The following is a 23,376-nucleotide window of genomic DNA, read 5'->3' on the forward strand; positions in this document are numbered from 1 at the left end:
GAAGCATCTCAGAGCAAGTAGCTGCCCCTAGGGGCACAGGGAAAAGAGAGGCTGTGCAGAGGATCAAGCGGCATGATCCAGGATGGGCCACAACCAAATGAGAGAAGCCCAGTTGGGCGAAGTGAACACAGACTGGTGAGCAAGGCACAGCCGGACCACCCTCCACCCTGACACCAAGAAAGGTGAGAAAGAAATCCCTACTTACTAAGGAGAAGGTGTTTGCTGGGACACTGATGGGGAAGTAGGAGCAGGAACCCTGCAGGAGCAAAAAGCAGGGTTCAGAAGCTGGCTCAGGGATGCAACAAAACTGGTGGTGTGCCGCTTAAAGAAACAAGCACCTATTTTGGCATATGTATTTGAGGGAATTGTTCAATAAAAAGGAATCTTTGTAACCGACTAAAATCTGACTGCATTTTATTGGGTATTTTGTCGGGGGAGGTATTAATTCTATTTTTATCCCTTCATAAGTTGTGGAAGGCGAGTCTTCCCCAGACAAATTTGAGGGCAACATCCCCTACCCTCCTACACAGGTACAGCATATAATTCCTTAAAGTTGAAAGGGATGGGATATGCAGAAGATAGATAAAAACAGTGGCTGTAATTGTTCTTTATGTTTGGATCATGCAACAGGACAGCTGCAGATATGCCAGCTACACGGGGAAGAGGAAAGGAAGGGAGAATAATTAGGGCGGTGCGAAAAAGCACCATTTCATTTTAACTTCAGTTTTGCTATTTTGAAGTGATGGTGTTTTGTTTCATCACTTTTGTTTTTTGTTTCGAAGCATTGTTCTGTTGTGTTTTGTTGAAAGTGTTTTGACAGTGTTTTGACATTTCATCCCTAGGCTAGAATGGGGAATCATGAAAATTCCTATAACTTTGTCATTTCTTGTCTGATTCAGATGAAAAGTGAAGGGACGGTAGCACCTTCTGCAGGCATGATGCCTACCAAGCTTCAGAGAGATAGGTGCATGGTTTTCTGGGAAACTGAACCTCAAGCTGCTGACCAGAAAAACCCATATCACTTGTCAGTAGCAGCAGCCTCCTGTCCTCCCTTGCACAGATCTGGGGGCCCTCACCTCTAGGAGGCCTGTGGGGCTGTGCCAGACTCCTCCCAGGGGTGTGGGCCCTTGGATCTGTGCTTGGGATGACAGGAGGTTGCCACACCTGGGACCAGTGCTGGGTGCAGCCTGCACCCACTGCTGGGAAGATAGCTGCTGCCACTGGCCCCCTAGCAGCAGTAGTAGCCTCCTGTCTTCCCACATGCAGATCTGGGGGCCCACATCCTTGGGAGGGATGTGGGACTGAGCTCCATGGGGCTGATGGAGCCACTTAGAGTGCAGACTGGTGGCAGGACGTGGGGGAGAGCCAGGGCTGCACTCCACCAGCCCCATGGAGCTGAGCCTGGTGGTGGGAGGTGCGGGAGAGCCAGTGGTAGAGCCGCTTCAAGTGCAGCCCTGGCCAGTGGATCTCCCCACCTCCCGCAGCTGAGCTTAGCATTGTGGGGCTGGCAGAGCCATTTGGAGTGCAGCCCTGGCTCTCCCCCACCTCCCGCCACTAAGCTGCACTCCAACCAGCTCCACCAGTCCCACAGAACTGAGCCCGGTGGTGGGAGGTGAGGGAAAGCCACTGGCCAGGGCTGCACTTGGAGCCAGGGCTGCGCTCAGAGCAGCTCCATGACTGGCTCTCCCCTGCCTCCCACTGCCAGGCTGAGCTCCGTAGGGCTAGTGGAGCACACCCTTGACTCACCTCTGGCCTCCTGTCACCACGCTGCACTCCAAGCAGCTCCACCAGCCCAATGGAACTCATTCCCACAGCCCCATAGCCCTCCTGGGGGTGCAGACCCCCAGATCTTCACACAGGATGACAGGAGGCTGCTGCTGCTGCCTAGGGCGAGTGGCAGCAGCAATCTTCCTAGTGCTAGGTACGGGTTGTGCCCAGCACCGGTTCCAGGTGGCAGTGGCAGCCTCCTGTCATGCAGCACGCAGATCCTGGGCCCTTTACCCCCGGGAAGGCTGTGGGGCTATGCTAGACTTCTCCTAGGGGGTGTGGCCCCCAGACCTGCACAAGGGATGACAGCAGGCTGCTGTTGCCAGCTGGGATCAGTGCTGGAGCCGAGTAAGCCCGGCTTCAAAACTCGAAACGTTTCAAAACTTCCAAAACATTTCAAGTGCTCTCGTTTTGTTTTGAAGCTGTTTCAAAGGCTTTTGTTTCATTTTGATTTTGCTGTTTCAAGCACAAAACACTCTGAAACAGCTTCAAAATGAAACACCCGGCGAAATTTTGCACAGCCCTAGACAACATGTTTTCATTAGGACTCTGAAAAAGGTGGGAAAGATTGACCATGATCAGGGCTGTAGCTTTGCTGTTCAGGTATAATGAAAAAAAAGAGCAAGAGAAGCGATGTTAGGGCTGAAGTTCTAATGTGGGAAGTGCATGTTTAGAAGGGAGACTGCAGTAGACAGATGGAAGACAATGGAGGGATATGAGGGCAGGGAATAGTGGCTGCATCTACATGAGACACTGACTGTATAAACAAGTACTAAAAGACTGTGCAGTAACCAGAGTGCAGTAGCCACAGCAGCTTGTGACTACTGTGCAGTAGTGTCGCATCACGCTTCCTGTCATGTGTAGTAGTCATGGGCTACTGCACAGTCAGTGCCTTGTGTAGATGCAGCCAGTGACTGCAAAATGAGAAGGAAGAATAGAATGGGAGAATAGAGTACCAAGAACATCATTTATGAATTGCCTTTCCACACTGGTCCTTATTAACTGAGTAACTTGAGTTTCCTTATCCTACAGTCCAGCTTCTAAAGGGACAGGCTCAAAGCTTGAGACTGGGTTATGTCTGAAACTACCTTGACAATGAAGGGTGCAATATGCATGCCAGGTATAATTATTAATTACTATAAAGAGATATATGGCCAGTGCCTGAATGCCATAAGGGAGAAATAGCCAGCCTGCAAATTGACAAGGTGTACAAGGCCTTTGGCAATCAGTTGTGATAAAGCTTGCCTGAACTTTGGCTTTTTGTAATTTATGTTGGACTTCAAGTTTATTACTTTAGTTTCAATGCATTAAAACAAATGAGCAAATTGCATAGAACTTTGCTGCATTTCCTGCCTATCACTCTTACTTAACTTCACAGACCTGATTTCACCAACAACTGAAAAGAAAAGCAGAGCTTCTTCCCCCAGGCTTCCAACTCACCAACCTCCTGTTTGATGCTGAGTGGGATTTTGCAGAGAGTATTTTTGTGTTTGTTAAATATCAGCCTTGGAATTGAAGAATGGTGCTGATGCCAACTCCCCAGAGTGCTGTGCTTTTCCTGCTAGGGACATCTGGAGAAGTGTGAGTTATGGAGGCAAGGGACGTTGCCAGTGAACATTTGTAGAGATTGTATGAAAAGCTTTTGAGAAAGCAAAGAAGAAATGTGAGTTGCCAACCCACTTTCCTACTTGCACAAAGGAGAAATCTTGTCTGACTAATTTGCAGCGATTTGGTGAGGGAAAATGGCAGAAAGTTAATGTGATTGAATCAGTGGATGTGATTTATTTTGATTTTTAAAAAGGCTTTTGACTAAGTACTTCTCAGCTCTGAAAATAAAGGTCAGCAAGTAGAAAGAAAATACAGCCCCTGCCAGAGGACTGGTGAGGGTACGGTTTGCCATTGGCAAAGATTACAGGTCTGATAGGCAGAACTTAATGGTTGCTATTATTTATTCTGGTCCACTTACAAGCCCAATTCTCAAATTTGCTAGAGCTGTACTAAGCATCTTACACATGCTATACAAATATGTATAGCATACTCAGCAAAGGACCAGAGAGGGACAAGATTACTTTACTGGATGTCTGTATCCTGAGGTCTTCATTTGCTTCTGCAAAAGGTGCTTATGGGATGTTTCGAGTACCTGGGAATTGACAGAGGAAATTAGTACTAGCTGGGTCTCCTTTGTTTGGCCTCACCCTTCTACTGGAGATAGCTCTGAGTTACTATTTTGAGTGAGGAATGAGTAATTCTTCTTGAGGCTGCTGCACTAGGAGGAAACTGACCCTGCCCTAAACACAGCCTTAAAACTAGCAGGGCAGATGATAGTAAACTCTCTGATGAGTTCTCTGCACAAGTCTCCTGGTAAGCTTCCTCATGCTCTGATCCCAATACCCTTTTTACTCTGTTTCATGTTCTTAATCCTTGCTCCTGTGTACCTGGTATCTATATCTAGTTTTGGACTTTTGGCTTGCTCCTTTTATTTTCAGCTCCTGAGTTCCTGGCATGACTTGCCTCTCTCTTGGCTTTCTGGCCCTGGGTTGTTTCTGTACACCTTTCTTTTCCTGACCATGTCTTTGGCGTTTGGATTCAGGTTGACCATTGACTCTAGCCCATGGCTGTGACCCTGCCTTGACTCCTGATTCTAGACTTATGGGTTTGACTCTAGGCCAAAACGGTAGGCCTGACCATTCCTGGCCCAGATGAGACAAAAGTTGGCTATGCTTATCCAATGCCTTCTCAACATCCCACTATGTTAAGAGGAAACAGTGAAACATTCTATAAAATTCTGCTTTGGAAACTGAAACTCAAAATGGCAGCTCCCTTTGTGGCAGACAGAGAAGTGATAATTATATTATATTGGTAGTACAGGAAAACTCCCCACAGAAAAAAAGCTCCAGAGAAGTATAGCATAAGGCATGAAACAAGAAAGCAAGGTGACACTTCTAGTACTAAAATTGAGCCAAAGCCAGAGGACTGTTATGGAGTAAAGGAAATGGACTGAGTTACGTTAGAGGTATAGATAACATGAGAAACTATCTATTATTGTTAGCAAGAATAAAAGTGTTGAAAGGGTTAGGTGGTGAGAAAAGTCATATCCTATTTTCTCTTTGAGTCAGGAACTATCTTTTTGCTTTATATTTGTATAGCACATGTAAGATGCACAACAGGACCCTGGTCTATCACTTGGGCAAGTAAGTGCTATAGAAATACAAATTATAGATAATGATAAAAGGAAAAAGCAAACAACTAGTCGAGAAAGTCGTCACCCTGAAATCATGAAAGCTGTGGGTGAGCCAGTGCTGAAGAGGTGAACTTTGTGAAAGGAGCGGAAATTCAATAGAAACAATGGCAGAGAGTACTTATGAGATACTTGACTACACCTTGACCAACTGGGAGATCACAAAAGAACTGCAGGGAAGGGCAAGGGGACAACACTGAAGATAACAGAGAGATAAGGAAAAACTTAGAGAACAGAGAAAGAGCAGTGATTAGTGGAGACAAGGCCAAATTAATTGCTATTCTGGTGGGTGGTAGAATTCACCCAGTGTTCAAAGGTCAAATAAAGAGGTAAGAGGTTAATGAGTTGGAAAAGACAATAATCCACACATTGAATTATACAGTGATGTGGGTGGCAGAGTGATGGTGAGGACAGAAGAGTCAGAGAAACGGGTAGAAAAAGTTTGGGAGATGGTGAATAACATATACATGAGAAGGAAGAGAAGAGAAGAATCAAAAACAGTGCTATCCCAAGATGGAGAAACAATAAAGGAGATCTGAGAATGCTGGCAGCTTCCTGCATTCCTTTGTCTTGATGTCCTGGGCATTGGTACAGTGATCCTGGTTGGAAAGCCAAACAATTATTGATGATATATAATTACAAAATGCCATAAAAGTTAACACAGTTGATTCCAGTTAAAAATGTTTTAGTTTAAAAAAAGAGCAAATTTAATGCTAAAAATTTAGCATATATATAATTTAGTGCTAGAACTGTATTTGCAATTATCTGTGACTAGAATTAATTTTGTCATTTGTATTTTCCCAGTGGTTTCACACAGTTAAAGACACCATGATTCTTTAGCAGACACAACATAGAAACAGAAATTTCCATAGAAGTACCAAGCTCCTTGGTATTTTTTCACTGGTTTACCATACCTGGAAACTTTTAAATCATTCTTTCTATATCTTGCTAACACCAGTTAAGCCACTAATTCTTAAAGCTGTGTAGTAAGACGGGATATTTTTTTTAAGAAGTGGCAGGTATAGATGCATTATGATATATTTCTAATTACTTGACCACGTACTATTTTTCCCCAGAACCCCTGCCTCATTTAGTGCACACGATGGCCCAGACTCATTGAATAGATATTTGATGAATGATTGTGTTTTACCCTCCTCATTTAAGGTGTTGCCCCATGCTATGGTTATTGCCGACCCTACAGACCCTGTTCCAAATTCAGAAACATACATTCCTCGTGGTCTTGTCATCTTTTTAATAGAGTTTGTAACCGTGTGAGTGATTCAAAAGCATTTGTGAATTGTCTTCACAACAGATCTGAGAGTTAAGATGGTGACATTAATGACAGTTGAGGAACTAAGGCCAAGAAAGGCCCAAACTGTCAAGCATCCACTAATTTTAGGGGCCCAGTATGAGATGCTTAGGACCTTGTTTTCCAGCAGATTCAACATTTTAATTGCACTTTATCTTTGGTGCAAAGTTCCCACTGACTTCAGCTGTAACTGCCTAAGCTCAGCGCTTCTGCTTCAAAATGCACTCACAAATTAGGAAATTTTGGTTTAAGTACCTTGCCCAGCAGAAGCAGTGATAGGATCCAATTTTCTTGTCTGCAATATGACTTCCTTAATTCTGAGATGAGTGTTTCTCTTCCTTTAGTTCTCAGTTTCATAAACTGCGTATTTCAAAATCAGCAGTAAATGTAGCATTCAGTTGTTCATGGGGACCAACTGAGGTTGCATAAATTACCTTAGGTTGGGCATTTTATAGCTTTTGAATCTTTGAATTTATAACATTCATGTGCTTTGACATATTTTTATATGGAATATTACACTTGAAAATATGGAATCAAACTTGTTCCACACACAACTCTGTACCCGAGTTAAAACACCTAGAGCCACAGCAGAGCCCTTGACTACTTGTAAGTAGGGCTTGGTGAAGCTTTGGTTGCTGGTTTGATTCGGAGGAGACTCAGCCCAATTTGGTGGCCGAATCTCTGAATTGATCGGGAGGCTAATAACTAGGTCTGAATCGATCCAAAGCCTCCGAATCAATTCAGAAAGATTCAGAGGAGATTCAGAGATTCGGGCAATCCCCGCTTGCTGCCGCAGGGAGCCAGACCCAGACTCCATGCTGGTAAGCAGAGGGGGTGGGGCTGGAAGAGGGGACCATGGGGGGACCCCTGCCAGGCCCCATCCCCTGCCTGCTCCCCCAGGCCCCCTGAGCATCTGAACCCTGCCTGCTCAGCCCCATCAATGGCTGCCCTATGTGGCCCCAGCGTCCCGGTGCTTAAAAAAAAAAAAAAGCCTGGCACTCACCAGCTGCTGCAGCAGCCATTAGGGCCTCTGGGGGCTTGTGGCAGAGCCCCCCCCACGTAGCACAGGGCAGTGAGGGGCAGCGGGGATCGCCTCCGCACCTGGCAGAAGCCGGTGAGTGTGGGGCTTTTTTTTTTTTTTAGTGCTGGGACACTGGGGCCAGGTGGGGCAGCCATTGATGGCGCTGGGAGAGCAGGCGGGGGATGGGGCCTGTTTGGTTTGGAGAGCAGGCAGAAGCCAAATCTCCGAATCAGATTTGGCCAAATCGATCCAGGACAGTGATTCGAATCAACAAATCAAATCACTGTCCCCCAAATCGGCTAAATCCGAAGCGAATACTAGCTGCTTTGCACAGGCCTACTTGTAACTTGTAGCAAGCTGTTATTCTCTGTATCAGTGGTGCTCAACTTATGGCCAGCAGGCTGGATGCAGCTCATGAAGAGAATGGATCCAGCCCACAGCACAGGGAATCAGCAGACCTCAGAGAAACAATACGGCATGCAGATTTTCATAGTTTTCACTATCCCTTACTTTATAATGCTTTTGACTAAGAACTCTATCTCTATAACAAAAAGCAGCTGTTCAACAGCAATTTTGGCTTGTAGTAATCAAATTTATTTCCACCACAGAAGCACACTTATTTCAATAATAAAAAAATAACACTTTATTTGCACAATAAAAGTAATCCTGTAGTGGTATAAATATATTTACGTGTACACACATCCTATGCAAATCACCCAACATATATTCCAATTGTACACTCTGATAGGGCTTTAGGTTTCTAACGAGTCACCAGAGTTAAGTTATTTGTAGATCTCTCATCTTCCTGAAGTCTGGTTCAGTTGAGACATAGGAGAACATTCATATTTAGTTATCTATATAAAGTTTCCTTTGCTCTTTTTAACTGAAGCAAATACATTACTTATGAAAAATACTGACAGCCTTCAATACTATTTTCGTTTGTCTACGGAACATATGCTACATGGACAATAGCAACGGCAGCATCTTTGTACCATGTTACCAATGTGTCTCAATCCTGGAATGAGAGGTTAGTTTATTACTGGGCATGTTTACCCATGCATTTTAACAAGCAGCAGACTATTTTACTGCACATTAAAGCATCAAGTAAAATTTCATGCCATTATATTATGCTAATGCACAGTAAAACAGTCTACTGTGCATTGTCACTAAGAAAGTGTGCAAATGCACTACTGCACTTTAGAGCAGCCTAATGCACATTAATTTAGTACCTCACACCAGAGGTACTAACTTTAACGTGCATCAGAAAAGGTGCATTAATGTACGTGTAGATGCGCTCACTGTGTGTTCAGTCACTGACTTTGCTTCTGAGACTGCCAATGAGTGAGCCAATTGTGCTCTATTCTTTTGCAATCTGCCTACCTGCAGGTCAAAGAATGGACACAGTACAACAATGTATAAGCTAACTGAGAGTAAATTCAGGCTGGACATAAGAAAAATCTTTTTCTCGTAAGAGTCACCAGAATCTGGAATTCACTCCCAGGAGAGGTGGTACAATCACCATCCTTGGAGATGTTCAAGATGAGGCTAGACAAGCACCTTGTTGAGCTTGCCCAATTATTTCCTGCCCATGGCAGGAGAGCAGACTTGATGATCTAGCAGGTCCCTTCCAGTCCTTAGATTCTTTGATTCTAAAGTCTATTACAGAGGTCAGGATTCAGACATGAAGTCTAGAAGTACAATGCTCTGGATACTTCTAATTCACTGGCCCACCCATCAGTCCAATTTTTATTGACACACAATTGATGTGTGACACTGGCTAGCACACATTCTTCAAGCCAGCAGAATACTATCTCCTCTGTCATGAGAAAAATAATATTGAGTGAAATTAGCTTGCACTTCACTAATTCTCAGAAAATTCCTGAACTATACCCTGAATTTAGTGAGAGGAAAGTTTGTTAAGGGAAGAAAGGTAAGGAAAATTAAATTATCACCTTGCAGTTTTCTCTATGTAAATAATAGTTACCTATGATTTGGGCTAATTTCAGCACTATTCCCTCACAATACAGACAGATTCATTTTGCTGATGCCTACAGTTTTCAGGTACTACTCTTATACCAGTGGAAAGGCAGTCTTGATCCTTAAGGTGCTTGTGAGAGCAGGACACTAAACTAACAACACACTACTGAAGGTGAGGGAACATAACACATACTTCTGCTACACTGAAGGCCATTTCATACACAAGGTCCATTTATGTTGGCACACTGACTTACCAAGCACCATTCCATTTTTTTAAGAGTTTAACATCAACATTCAATTCTTGACAGAAGACATCAAACCCCTAGGACAGTTTCAGTGTTAAGAAAAAGCTACCTATATTTTACAAACTTCAAAGTACTGGTTTGACACCTTAGCTAAGAAGTTCACTGCAAGTGTCCTTCTCGCTGAATTCTAAGGCGTTCTTTCTCCACTTGCAAACGTTCCTTCTCGATCTGCAACTTCTCAGATTCAAACTTTAAGAACTGCAGTCTCTCTTTCTCTAATTGCAAACGTTCTTTTTCAAGCTTTAATTTTTCCGTTTCTAGATCCAGAGGCTGCAAGATGGGTTTTTCCCCCTGGGCAAGGTCATTCTCCAGAGCAGGTCTGTCAGTGTGCAGGGCTTCTAACCTTAGTTTCTCCCTCTCAATCTGCAATCGCTCCTTCTCCAACTGAAGTCTCTCATGCTCCAAGTCCACATGCCGCAGCCGCTCCTTTTCGATCTGCAGGCGTTCTTTCTCTACCTGTAGTCTTTCAGCTTCAATGTCTAGTCTCTGTTTCTCCAGCTCTAGTTTCTGCTTCTCTAGACTTATGAGTAAATGAGAATCCTCATAGGCAAGCCTGGCTTGAGCAGAGCTTAGATTTCCAAATTCTTCGATATGGGTGAAATCAGGTAGGTCATTTTCCTTTTTGGAATCTGGCAAAACTGATGACAGAATTTCTTCTTCTTCCTCAATAGGAAACTATGGAAGGAACGAGATACATGATTAATACTTTGACATTTGTATTTCATATGAAAACAGATAGACTAGCCTGTTTACTTCCCACATCTCAGAAGTTATTCCAGACATCTGGTTAACTTATATCACGCAAAATTTGTGTGTTAAATGCAAACATTAAGGTTTCTGTAGTTACAGATACAGAAAAAGACTTGACTTTGTGATCAACAGTAAATTCACATATGTTCATGAAAAATGGAAGAAAATTGCTTCAGCAGATGTATATATAAAATGGTCAAAAATGTGTTTATTCTGTAAAGTTCTGTTTAAAAATAGGCTGCGAGTGAGATTTCAAATTTTCAGATTCACTTTTCAAAGAGAAGTAAGATTAAGAAATGTGAGCTTGTTTTACTTTTCATGTAATTCAGTGCCTGGGACATGAGAAGCTCTGAAAATTTTTTCTGACCAATTATTTAATAGTTGGAACTGTGCACCAGTCATTTACCTTGCACAATACTGAATTCATTATTAGTGTGAGGGATATATACAAATATATATGCAAATATTTTTATGAGATGTTATAGTTTATTGGAGATCTTCTATTTTCTCTCTCAAAGAGAGAAGTAAAGTGTTAAATGGGCACAAAAATCAGGATTCAAAAGGTCCCTTAGTTATATTTATTGTAGTCCTCTCCCTAGGTCAGGGGTTTTAAACTGGGGGTATGCGAACCCCTGTGGGTACCTGGGATGGCCTCAGGGGTTACTTGGCAGCAGGCGCTGATGCTGCAACCATGCTGCTGTTACACTCACTGATCGGCCACGGGGGACCTTCCTCTCAGTCACTGACTGGCTGCTGGGGGACCCCCTGCCCACTTGTTGACTGGCCACTGGGGGAATCCTTCCTTCTCGGCCGCCGGAGGTACATCGACCCAAAAAGATTGAAAACTCCTGCCCTAGGTGATGAGGACCCTGGGTATAAGAAAAAGGGGGTAGTATTGGTATCTTGAAATGTGCTCTAAAAATGTATGCAGTGCCTTTATTCCCAGGTTAATTTTAGCGGGCTTTGTCTCTAAATCAAAATAAACTAGCAGTACTTGTTTGGAAATAGAAAGAAAAAAGTATCTACTCAGATGTGTGTACAAGTTGTTTACAACTTGAATATAAATGCTATTAATGGAATTCTGGTTGTTCCAGAACACACTGCTCTCCTCCTCTTTCTCAGGCTGCTCTACAGATGCATTGCTAAAAGAAGGAATTCTTCCTAACAGAAATCTGGCATGAGGGATAAGTCAGCCAATACTTCCTTTTCCTCTGCGATTAGATTGTGTTAAGAGATGACCCCAAGATGCTCTTCCCTGTCGCCAAGTGACAACTTTGGATTACAAAAGAGGTGGGTTCTAAAGGAGGATGTATGAAGAGATGAGAATAAGATAAATACTTAACTCTTCCTTTAGTCTACATGGATTCTAAGTCCTATCGACTGTAATAAATTTGCCTCCATGGTAGAGAGGGAAAGAGAAAACAGACCTGCAAACATTTTCAAAGGGACTGAATACCAATATAATTAACTACAAGTCAAGACCTTACACACATTTGTGAGTAGATTTTGAATAGCACCTCTCTGGTAGATGCTCACCTCTGGAGATTTTTCATTCACAACGTCAAACTGCTTTGGGAAATTATAATATAGCTGAATGCTAGCCAGGAGTGTGGCTAGTGAAAAGAATGTCCATACAGAAAAACCTACAGTAACTACTTACTTCAAAACTCTGTGGATCCTCCTCTTCCTCTTCTACCTTGATTTCTGTTAAAGATCCACCTGCTTCTCTGAAGTCTGTGATGTTTTGCCATTCAAAATTAGATTCACTTGTAAACCCTATTTTCTCATCCATATCTTCATTGAGAGAGTCATCTAAATCAGATGAAGGAAGATGAAACCCACCACCTACTACTTTGATGTTTGCATTCAGACGCTTTCTCTTCATGAGTGCTCTCCAGTCGAGGTATCGCCTTTTCACTTCTGTCCCTGTTCTCTGTTCTCCTTCACCCACAGCATTCACACACTCAGCTATTTCCTCCCAAGCCTTCCGTTTCATCTCATTAATTGTTGTATTAAGCTGCTTAGAAAAAAGTACCTCTTTCCTTTTTCTGATTTCTTTCAGGAGAGTTTGAGTTTCCTGAACGCTAAAATTGCTTTTTCTTTTTCTTTTTAATTGTTTCATTTTTTCCAGCTTTATATCTAATAATTGTTGTCGAAGCAGACTAAAGAGATGATTTGCAAACAATAGATTATTTATACCAATAAAAATAAAAATAATCAGAAGGTGGCACTTAGTTCTTCAGGCAGTGAATCCACTCTTCATTTGGTAGTATTTCTATTTGGCAGGCTCGCAAAGCTCCTAAGAAGAAAGAACAAATATACGTCTTGAAAAATATATAGTGCGTATGAACATGGCTCCTTAGTCAATCATGGCAAAGAGCTTATATAACTGATCATTCACCCACCTGATGGAACAAAACTTAAAAATATTTACATACAGAATAGCTATAAATAAGCTTCTCTAACCTCATACAACTTACAAGCATTAATACAGGCATTCCCATATCTTTGTTCATGGAGAGCCACTTAAAAGGCACAGCATTTCACACTGGAGATGGCATTGCATTGCCAATTTAATTTTTGTTATGCATTTATGTTCAAGAGATTTAACACAATATGTCCTATATGTACACAAAATTACACTAAGAAGAATCATAGGCTAAAATTTGAGACACATGGCTTGGCTTGAGTGCTATTTTCTAACGAAGTAGCTAAAATTTGTTAAACCGTTACTTCAGAGAAGTAAGAGAAGTAAAGCATGAGTGAGAGATTTCTACAGCAGCATTTTTTAACATACTTTAGAAGAAAAGCAGTTTCATTTTAAAAGCTGACATTTTGGAGGCACTTAAAACTTCTATTATATCTAGAATAGGAGAACTTGAAGGGTTCCAGTGAAATATGGAAAGTATAAGGCCAGAGGGATTATATTTGTGTTGGGAAAAACACTTTTTTCCTGGCACAAATAGTGAGCTTACAGGTGCTCAAGAAGTACTGAGATCCTTGTGGCAGACTTCTTCTCTATTTGGGGAGATTCTGGGCAAGAAGCTGCATTTTTTAAAGTTGGCCTTGAGGACATCCCTGATGCACTTTCTATGCCCTCCTCTTCAGTGTATGCTTTGACTGCGCTGGAAGAATAAAACTTGCTTCAGGAGTCTGGAGTCGGATACCTGGATGACATGGCCAGCCCAACGAAGTTGATGTCAGATGATCATCACTTCAATACTCGTGTTTGCTTGCAGAAGGATGCTAGTGTTGATATATCTGTCTTCCCCCTGGATTTGGAGAACCTTCTACAGGCAGCATCGCTGGTACTTCTCCAGCAACTTTAGATGTCTCCTGCACATTGTTCATATCTCAGCTCCATACAGCAAAGTGGAGATCCACTCACTGGCACTTCTTCCTGCTTGCAGCTGCCATTTCCTTGCTTTCCTGCCAGCTCAGCCACTCCAGGTACTGAGGCCAGGATGGGGGAGGCTGTATGTGTGCTCTTAGTGCGAGTCCCACATGCACACCCCACCATACACATATACCCCCCCTTGCACTACCATACACACACACCCCCACACACCCCAGCCACCCTCCCTCCCACACAGCTGCCCCACAAACCCCATACCCAACTATACCCCACATATCTACACACGCGCGCACATGCTCCCTCACCCCACACCCCCACAGACACATCCACACCCTCCCCCACACCCCACATACCCAAAGTGCCCAAAAACCTATACCCACCACCCCACAATATACAAGAGTAATACTTCATATAAGCTACTGTGCAATCACCTCTACGCACAGTACACAAACATATATACACCGGGACAAAAATATTTTTTGAAATCAAATTAATGAATGTTTCAGATGTTCATTTTTTAGAATATAATTTGGTATTTTTCTGGTTCCAAGACAGCAAAATCCCTTGCTGAAAGGAGTACTTCCAGGGACAAGGGGAGGGATGTCTGGTGGAAAAGGTCAGGGGCTAGGGGGCGGGACTTCTGGTCACAAGATGGTGACCAGGGGGCAGGGCACATGTCAAGCGGTGGGGCTACTCATGCAGCCCTCGAAAGCTTACAAAACTTGCCTGAAATAATTGCCTGCCCTGTTGTATATTTATCTTCTGTCAGCATTGCTTCTGCTGCAGCTATCATTTGGGAGCTACCTTGAGTGACATAACTCAGCGAATGAGTTGGTGATCAATTCTGCAGTCCTCAGCTCCTAGCATAGTTTGGGTAATGTGGATATCTTTGCGATCCCAGGCACAGAGGGTGACATAGTTAATCAGGTGCCAATGCTTAAATCATGGGTATTGCTATGATGTCTCGTGGTGTTTTTCTGGTAGAACAGAGTGTTGGTGATGATAAGTACACATTCTGTGCATTTGGTCAAGAGGGGGATGCCATTGGAGTTGACCTTTCCTACTCTTTCCTTGCTAATGGTTCCATTCCAGAAGTTATAGACCCTTCTAACTCTGGCATTGAAATCACCAAGAAGAATAAGTCTGTCTCCCTCTGGAAAATCAGAAAGTACTTGGTCAATTTTGGCATAGAATTCCTCCTTGGTTTCATCAAAGGCATCAAGAGTCGGGGCATAGACACTGGTGACAGTGGCATATCGTCTCCCCACCAGCTTCAGACGGAGTCACAGGGCACTCATTAATTCCGATAAGGAACTCATTGAGTTGGTTTATGAGTTCATTCTTAATGACATAACCAACCCAACTCTTCCTCTTCACCTTTCCAAAAGAAGGTATAGCCACTCCCATGTTCTTTGGGCTGCCCATCTCCCACTCAGTCTTGCTCAGTGCAGTTACATCATTATTGTGCCACCTGAATTCTTAGGCCACAATTGCAGTGCAGTGCTGTGGGCATTCTCTATTCGGGTTATCCATGAGGGTCCTGATGTCCAGGTCCTGAAAATGGTATTTTTGACTGCAGTAAAGGTGATCCCACTGGATGTGGTTATCCAGTCAGGAAGATGTGGCAGCTGAAAAGTATGTCTGTGTGATAAAAGGCTGACAAAGCTGATGAAAACTGCCAAGACCATGGTAGTAGCCACAGTGAAAGACAGCCCCGCAAAATTGTTGAGAAAAGCTGGGAAAGACTGGCCAAAGACTCCGCAAGCAAAAATGTGGAAAGACTTGTTAGCTGCCTGTTTCAATAAAGTTCAAATCAATAGACTGCCCTCCAATGTCCTGAGAGGGCTGGGGGCTAAACACTGTACCAAAGGGGCAAGACCAAAAGCAAAGCCTTCTGCACCACCAACTGCGTCACCGAAGAGATTCTCTGCACTAAGGGCAGAACTGTTGACATTGTCCCAGGCACCTGTGGGGCCGCCAGCCTCTACCCTGCCTGATCACATGGCCTAGAGAGTCTGGCCAGCCCAACTGCCAAAGACAGGGGCCACATTGAGGGCAGTAGCCAGCCGGGGACCGGTATCTAAAGATAATATTGCCCCCTTAATTCGGATACCTGTATAGATTCAATTAGGTAAAAGTACAAAGTCAATTGATATGCTATTAGACGCTGGTGCCCAGATTTGCATTTTAGATTCCGCAGATTGGAAGGGGGAGAAAAGAACCCCTTATCAAGTAATTGGAGTCAGAGGCACCAGACGACCAGGACATCTGGTCCGAGCAACCTTCGCATTACCTAATGGCTCTAAGGTAACAGCGGCAGAAGTAATACTTAAAGGGGGACCGAGCTTACTGGGACTTAATGTACTAAGAGGACAGCGGTTTGCCCTTGAACAAGAGAATTGGCAGTTTGGGTGCACAGTGCCTCACCAAGAAACAGAAGAAACCGCTATAACAGCTGTAATTCAATGTAGCATGATCCCACTAACCCTGCCTCCCATGAAAGGAGTACACAGACCCCAGTATCAAACTCCCCCCCAAGGCCACCCAACCTATCCAGTATATCATACGTCAGCAGTTAGAAGGTGGGACTATTATCTGAGCCCACTCTCTGTATAACAATCCAGTGTGGCCAGTGTGCAAGCCAAATGGAGGGTGGCGGCTGACTATTGACTTTTGAGCTTTGAATGCTAATACTGACCCCTTAACAGCTGCTGTCCCATCACTACCAGCCTTGAGAGAAAGCATCCAGTGTTATAAGCCTGCATGGATAGAATCCATTAATATCAAAAACATGTTGTGACAGTACATGTTTGTAGCCGTAGAAGTTATCACAAAGATAACATCTGCCTGCACCTCAGCGAGAGCTACAGCCCAGGACACTTGTGCAGCACTGGAAACTTTGCTAGCTGTGTATCCACCACCTATAGAAATACAGTGACAATGGCCCTCACTTCTGCAACCATCTTGTGTATGACTGGACTGCCAAACATAGCATGTTATGAACCTATCATATCCCATACCATGCACAGTCTAACGGATTGGTAGAGCGAGCCAATGGCATCCTCAAATGCAATTTGTGGTTGGCCACTGGCCCGGCTCTTAAAGACTGAGTCTTGCACCTGGATTGAGCTATCAATTGCGCCAATAACTGACCCCGTCCGGGCGGTAGCCCCATGCTGCAAGCCTCTGGATTGGGTGGTCCCCGCAAGCTGGCAGTAGAGACACCTAGGGGTGGTGACCTGGGAAAGCTCCAGGCAGGAGATTGAGTACTAGTGAAGCATCCTCAGGGAGATAAATGGGAGGGGACATTATTAGCTAGAGGTATGCATAATACATGGTGGGTATTTAAGTCAGATTCACCTAATGGGAGCCAAGCTCCTTGTTGTCATGTTCCTACAGATTGGATCTGTCCACAAGTGCAGCCATAACCATTCCTATGTGAGCCTGCCACTGAAGACGAGTCCTGCTCTGTAAGCAGTCTGAATCGACTGGCACCATGAAGTCATGGACTGTTATGAATGTACTCTTTTTATTAATGCCTTATTGTGTTTACTGAATAGGCCATGTCTACTGTCTTTCTTATTACCCAGATATTAATGAACTTGCTCCTGAAGACCTCACGGAGTGGCCTGACCTGGAAGAGCATCCCCTGGAAACGCGCTCGGATGGCCTTCATGTGGTCTAGCTGCAGTATCCATACTGGAAGAAACCCGCCACTCCGGAGCAAGTGAAGTCCTTGTCTCTGAGTAGAAGAAACAGGATAGCTGACTGGCAAGGTGGTAACTGTCAGTGCACCTGTGGCACCAGTTATCTTGGGTTCATTCCCTACCTGAAGGCTGGAATGGCTGACTGTGGAAGGGGAAGTGATTGTTGTAGCTCTGCTCGTTTAGGAATTTGTTGTTACATACTTCCTGAAGGGAACCCCGTTGAGCTCAATGCCCCAGAATTTGTGTCCCCAATAGTGCATTCTGCATCTGTTCAGCCTCTCAAGCTACTGCATTTATAGGAGAAGCTGCCCCCTCCCATTCCTATGGCTGATCGCACTCTCCAGCGGTGGTGTGAAGCCCACCAGGCGGGAAAGCGCATTACAGGTTGGAACAAAGTTATTACATGGTTTGTGAATCATACCTACACAGGAGCATGGTGGAATGATACTCACTTTAATACAACCAAAAGGAGGCTGTATCCGCAAGTCTCCACCACTTACCCTCATCCTTTCATACCAGTGGGATTCCTAAAGAAAATCAGTGCTATAATTCTGCCAGGATAATGCCGTTTCATTAACCCAATACAGCATCATCCCCATGAGCGACAACAGAAGCTCTTTTACTCTCTGGCAGGTAAAGCATGGCTACAGGCTCCCTGAGAGGGAGGGATAAATGTAACTTGTGAAAAAACAAGGTGTTCGCTATGATCTCTGGCCGTTCCCCCACGAGAGGCCCTGACCCCACCTGCGTATAACTCTACACCCTAGTGGAGGTCACAAATTAAAATCCCAACCCTCCTAAATGCTTCATTGTTCACTGCCCAAGTATTGTTCAGATCAGAACAATGGTATGTCCAAGCTACTTTTCCAAACTGTTCAGCAGGAGCCCGGGTAGCTGAAGAGTTGCTTAGATAGAAATGGCCAGTCATTTTCCGTTCCATAAGTGCACTTAAGTCCTGCAAACAAAGAGATACTCCATGTTATCTTTGGGACAGATTTAACTCAGCTATGAATGTATGGAACTTGGATACATCCCAGAAAAACACTGAAGGAGTAGCCAATCTCCAACAGGCGGTACGGCTACTCACTAGAGGAGGCATGCTCGAAGGAAAAACGTGAGAGCACACTGACAAATTGCTAACTGATGTAGAATTAGAGACAGCCCATCTTGCCCAGGTCATGATGGACACTGCTTTAAAAGCGGACAAAAATCAGACTTGGAGTACTGCTTGTGAACAAGTCCAGTTATCATTGAATATGCATTTTTCCCAGGTGATAAACAACGTTAAAAATAGAGAATGGCCCCCGGCTTAGAGCATCATTTAAAGAGAGATACCCCTATCAAAGTACTTGGGTTACTACTTGGGAAGGCTGTGATAAAGGAAAATGCTCATTCCTGGTGCAGGGGGTAAAAAAGGGAAAACGGACCGCTGCTTATTTGCTAAACAGAGGGCCAGGAGGAGGATGCCTTTGGGACTGGAATTTGCATTGCCCCATATGAAAAAGAGTTACCCCTGATGGCCCATGGTATGTAGCACAGTCCCCCTTGGTTCAAATTAGTTGCACCTTAATTGGATTAGGGACCCTATGGAGAGGCTGGCCTCTCAGCCCACCTAACATGACCTGCGTATAGGAGTTACCTAATGTGTCATATGTAACAATAGGGCAACATGTTTGTTGGGAGGGACCAGGTTGTATGGCTGCATGAAAATGGTACCACCTAGACTTTGTGTAATTTGTGTTGCTTAGGAGCTAAATGTAAAGCCGTTGCTCTACTGCAATTAAGTAACCGCACTATTGCCCTAAAATGGCCAGAAATTTCTTCTGAAACTATCTCTCTCAACTTCATGATACCCACTTCATGGGTATCAAATGTAGCCATGCCATGGTTAAAAAACTGAAATAACATAAAAAATAAGCTGCAAAGCCTTGAAGCAAAGGCTTGGCGAAGCACTCAGTTAGCTCTCCTTGCTTGAGCGGGTAGGCGAATCATCAGTCTGGATGTCAACGTGCCCGAGCCATGTAAATAGTATGATGTAATCTGTGTTATTCGTGTGTCACCAAGTGTCACCTCAACTATGTGGCTAACCATCTTGAGCATCATAGTATTCTGCATTGCCCTAGTGGCAACTGCTAAATGGTGTTTCCACCATTGTTGTCATAAATATGCTCGTGCTATGCAAGTTAAATTTATAGATCCCTCCCCATTTCCCAATGTAGCGCATGTGGCTTTGGCATCTCAGTTGTAGCTATCATAGTGCTTCAGCAAGCAAAGGGTGGAGTGTGGCAGCTGAAAAGTATGTCTGTGTGATAAAAGTGCTTGCTGAAGGCTCTATGAAGATTAGACCAAGTGTTTTTCTGTATTTGTTTAGATATTAAGCTATAAGTTGCTGCTAAAAGCCTAATTATAGTTTAAGTTGTAGTAAGGCCTTGTATAAAGCAAGACCTAGTAAATTTAGCAAAGCCTAGAAGTAGTAAGGCCCTGTGGCACAGTTAAAATTACCTTATCAAAGAAATGCAAGGCTTGTACTGCTATTAGTCAGTCTATGAACAGTTGAAGAAAAAGGAATCTAAGCGGTCATACATTATCAGTGTCCTTCAGAAGCTATAAATTAGCTAAAATATTTGGAAACCATTCAGAAGGAAGATGCAGCTCTGTGAAAAGGATTAGTTAGCTGTTGCCTGGATCAGTGGGCCTGTGGACCTTGAGGAGCCCAAGAACTTCATTCCAGGGTCCTTCCTGGCACCCCTCAGACAGCGTTGTTCAGGGACACCTGACCTCGCTGAACTTTGTGAAGAAAGAAGCTTGCTGTGTATCAGGCATCAGAGGGACTACCGATAAGTTGCCGACGCGAATTGCTTTTGTCTGTCATTTGTCTTGTTATTATGCGTAGTTGTGTTTTTTTTAAGTCAATAAATCTTTCTTACCTTTCTACCCCCAACCACACTCTCAATCTAAACCCTCCGCAGGCGGCTGGAACAGAAGAAATACAGAATACTGTATTAGACAGGCTATGTTTAGGGCACCCTTTCTAACTCCCTTCCTATGTTGGGTAAGCAGAGCAGATCCTCAGTCACAGTTACAGCTGTGGAATTGCACTCCCATCCCATCCAAATGCTAGAGGATCTTCTTGTAATTACCACCTTCATGCCAGTTCATGACTACGAGCTTCCAGACCTCATAATTCTGGTCCTGTTGCCATCAGCTGGTCATCAAAGGGCTTGAGGAATGTGCTGGAAAAGCTGTTTTCATAGAAGATGCCTGTGCATGACTTCTTTTATCATGGAGAAGCTGCTGCAAATCAGCTTCCACACAGTTCTTCACAGAACAGAATTTTGATCCGATGGCATGGAGACCAATACAACAGGGGATTTAGTTTCACTGCAGCCTTCACCCACCTTTGCAGCCATTGAGATTCTAACATCTTCTTCTGCCTTCTGTGCCATTGAGGACTTGCAGCCCCTGGGGCTGGGCAGGCTTATAATAGTGGTGACCTGTACTCACCATGTTACAGCACTGTCAAAGAATATATGTGGCTTTTTAGGAGGAAAAACATTGCCATCTGCTATCTTCACCACATCCTGGTGGTGCTGCTGCTGGTTGGTCCATGACTGCTTATTCATCAGAGTTACCCCTGCTTTTTTAAAATATAAGAAGGTATAATGCCATGGTATATAATATAATGACATGTTGCTGATATCTAAAATAACTATATAAAATAGCATTTGGGGTTAACGAAAAATTAAACTGAGACGTTTTATCTGGTCTTCCAGTTTTTCCCTAACCTTTAGTCTTTTCTACCATGAAAAGATACCTAAACATCCAGGAAAGCAGCAGAATATTTTGTTCTAATTGGCAGTAAATCAATTTATTTAGTATCTGCTGTTGCTTTTCCGATCCAAATTACTGTGTAACCACATCTCTTTGTACTTAAAGCAATTGATTTTCATGACCTATCCATCAAATGCTAAGTTTAGCCCATAGAAGTTTTGTAATTTTGAAAAGGTCACAAAGCAACTTAATTAGCCAGAAAAGTTACTGATGTACTGTCTAGAAGTAAAGAATTAAAGCAACTTTCAGAAGTTTCTATAATATCTGGCTTCTTGAAAAACATTAGATTTCCTAGGATCAAATTCCCCTGTTACACTGGTGTAATTCCATTTAAATTACTGTTATCGAAGAAGTGTAATTTGACCTTTCATCTTTAAGCATTTTCAATAGTTTCAAACAAGTTGAGTTCTTTATGATTATGCTGACTTTAAGTTAATATAACAACATACAGGCTTTTTGTACTGAATCTGCATTGGAAGAAAAACACTTTTTCTTCTACCAATGGGCATATTTTATTATTTTTTCACTGTAAATCCGAGATACCAAATCTGAGTTCCAGTAAAAAAAAAAATAAAATAAAAAAAAAATCTACTTTATTAAGCTCATACATGTGGCATGATTTAGTGAGTTATAATACCTCATATTTGCAGTTTACTAAGATTTCAGTTTTACGAGCTGCTAAGTGCTCTATATCAATCAAATTCAGCAAAACACGTAAGTGCATAATTAACTTTAGGAATATGTATATACCACTGACTACTGTAAGTACAGAATTATGGGCTGGAAATGTAGAGCTGAAAGGGACCTCAAGAGGTTATCTAATCTAACCTTCACTGGATATCTCTACATGAGACGTTTACCATGGAGCTGCCTAATTAGCAATGCAGTAAACATCTCAGTGGGCATGTGACATTATGGCGACGTAGCATTGTCGGGCACAAACCGTGACACCGCAGTTATGTCCTTGTAGCAACGCACTCCCTTGGTGTAGCACATTGCTATGGTGACGTAGGGGCTAAAAATAACCATGTGCCAGCAACACAGCGCAGTACAGGCTGTTATGCTACCAAGGAGCCAGGCTGGGGCACTGGACCCTGGTGCACCAGTTGCATATGTAGAGCACCCAGTGTCTACACATGAAGTGCTATTAGGTCACAGGAAACTACTTAACTCCATCGCAGGTTTCCTGAAGCCTAATAGCAGGAAACTAATTCACTCTCACGGTGGAGTTTTTTTACTCTGTAGCACCACGTTTAGATGCTATCTTAGCTGGCTGGGACATGAAGGTGCTTCAGTGCAGGGGCTGCCTGCCAGCTAGCCTGTGCTGAAGCACCCTCTTGCCCCAGCCAGCCTGTCCACTGCATGATGACCCAGGTCACAGCAGCCCTGGACTGGCAAACTGACCCTCCTGTGCCCTTTGGCAGCCTGGGCTGCTCTGACCCAATTCAACATGCTGTGGTCCCAAGCATATGTTCAAATTCAGCACCCAGGAGCAATAAACCCCAGCATGATATGTGCTGGAGTGTGCTGCAGCACATTAACAGCACGTGTAGATGTGCTCTGCGTAAGGCAGAATCACCTAAACCAGGGCTGTGCAACATGGGCTCCCAAGTGTGCCACATATGAGTCACAGACCCCCCCTGAGACATGGGCTCCCTGGGTCACACTGCAGAGGAAAACTGAAGCAGTGGAAGCTGGAGGAGGGATGGAGAGCCCACAGACCCCAGTGGCAGCAACAGCTAAAGCAGCTGTGGGGAGTTCTGCCTGGGCAAGAACCTGAAGGCTGCAAACTACCACTTAAAAGGCTGCATGGAGCCCACAGGTCATGAGTTGGATAACCATGATAAAAAACATTCTAGACAAGCATTTCTTTAACCTGTTCTTAAAAACTTTCAACAACTGAGTTTCTACAGTCTTTCTGTGTAGTCTGTTCTAATGCTTAACCACTCTCAAAGTTTTTCCTAATATCCAAAATTTCCCTTACTGCAATATAAGATGGTTACTCCTTGTCCAGTCCCCTGCAGCCATAAAAAAAATCTATCATCATCCTCTTTATAACCACACTTCAGGTATTTGAAAAGATGATTATCAAATCCCCACTCAGTCTTTTCTTTTC

The 23,376-nt window shown here is 43.6% G+C and overlaps 1 protein-coding gene across 3 annotated transcripts in view; it reads right to left on the bottom strand.

Annotated features, from left to right (window-relative positions):
* Nucleotides 1-9,580: 9,580 nt before the first annotated feature.
* The window catches only part of MSANTD4 (Myb/SANT DNA binding domain containing 4 with coiled-coils), a 38,911-nt gene continuing 25,115 nt past the window's right edge, over nt 9,581-23,376 (bottom strand). For 2 of the 3 annotated variants that reach the window (XM_019525240.1, XM_019525239.1), the window contains exons 2-3: nt 12,028-12,666; nt 9,581-10,292 (exon numbers count right to left, since the gene is read on the bottom strand). In XM_019525240.1, coding sequence (XP_019380785.1) covers nt 9,717-10,292; nt 12,028-12,489 — 1,038 coding nt within the window. In that variant the 5' untranslated portion in view covers nt 12,490-12,666 and the 3' untranslated portion in view covers nt 9,581-9,716. Of the gene's footprint in view, nt 10,293-12,027; nt 13,473-23,376 lie in introns of those variants that run through there. The other variant, XM_019525238.1, reaches the window with a different exon arrangement.

This window comes from Gavialis gangeticus, unplaced genomic scaffold (assembly GCF_001723915.1).
Source record: "Gavialis gangeticus isolate Ggan-Ray unplaced genomic scaffold, GavGan_comp1, whole genome shotgun sequence".
NCBI lineage: Eukaryota > Metazoa > Chordata > Crocodylia > Gavialidae > Gavialis > Gavialis gangeticus.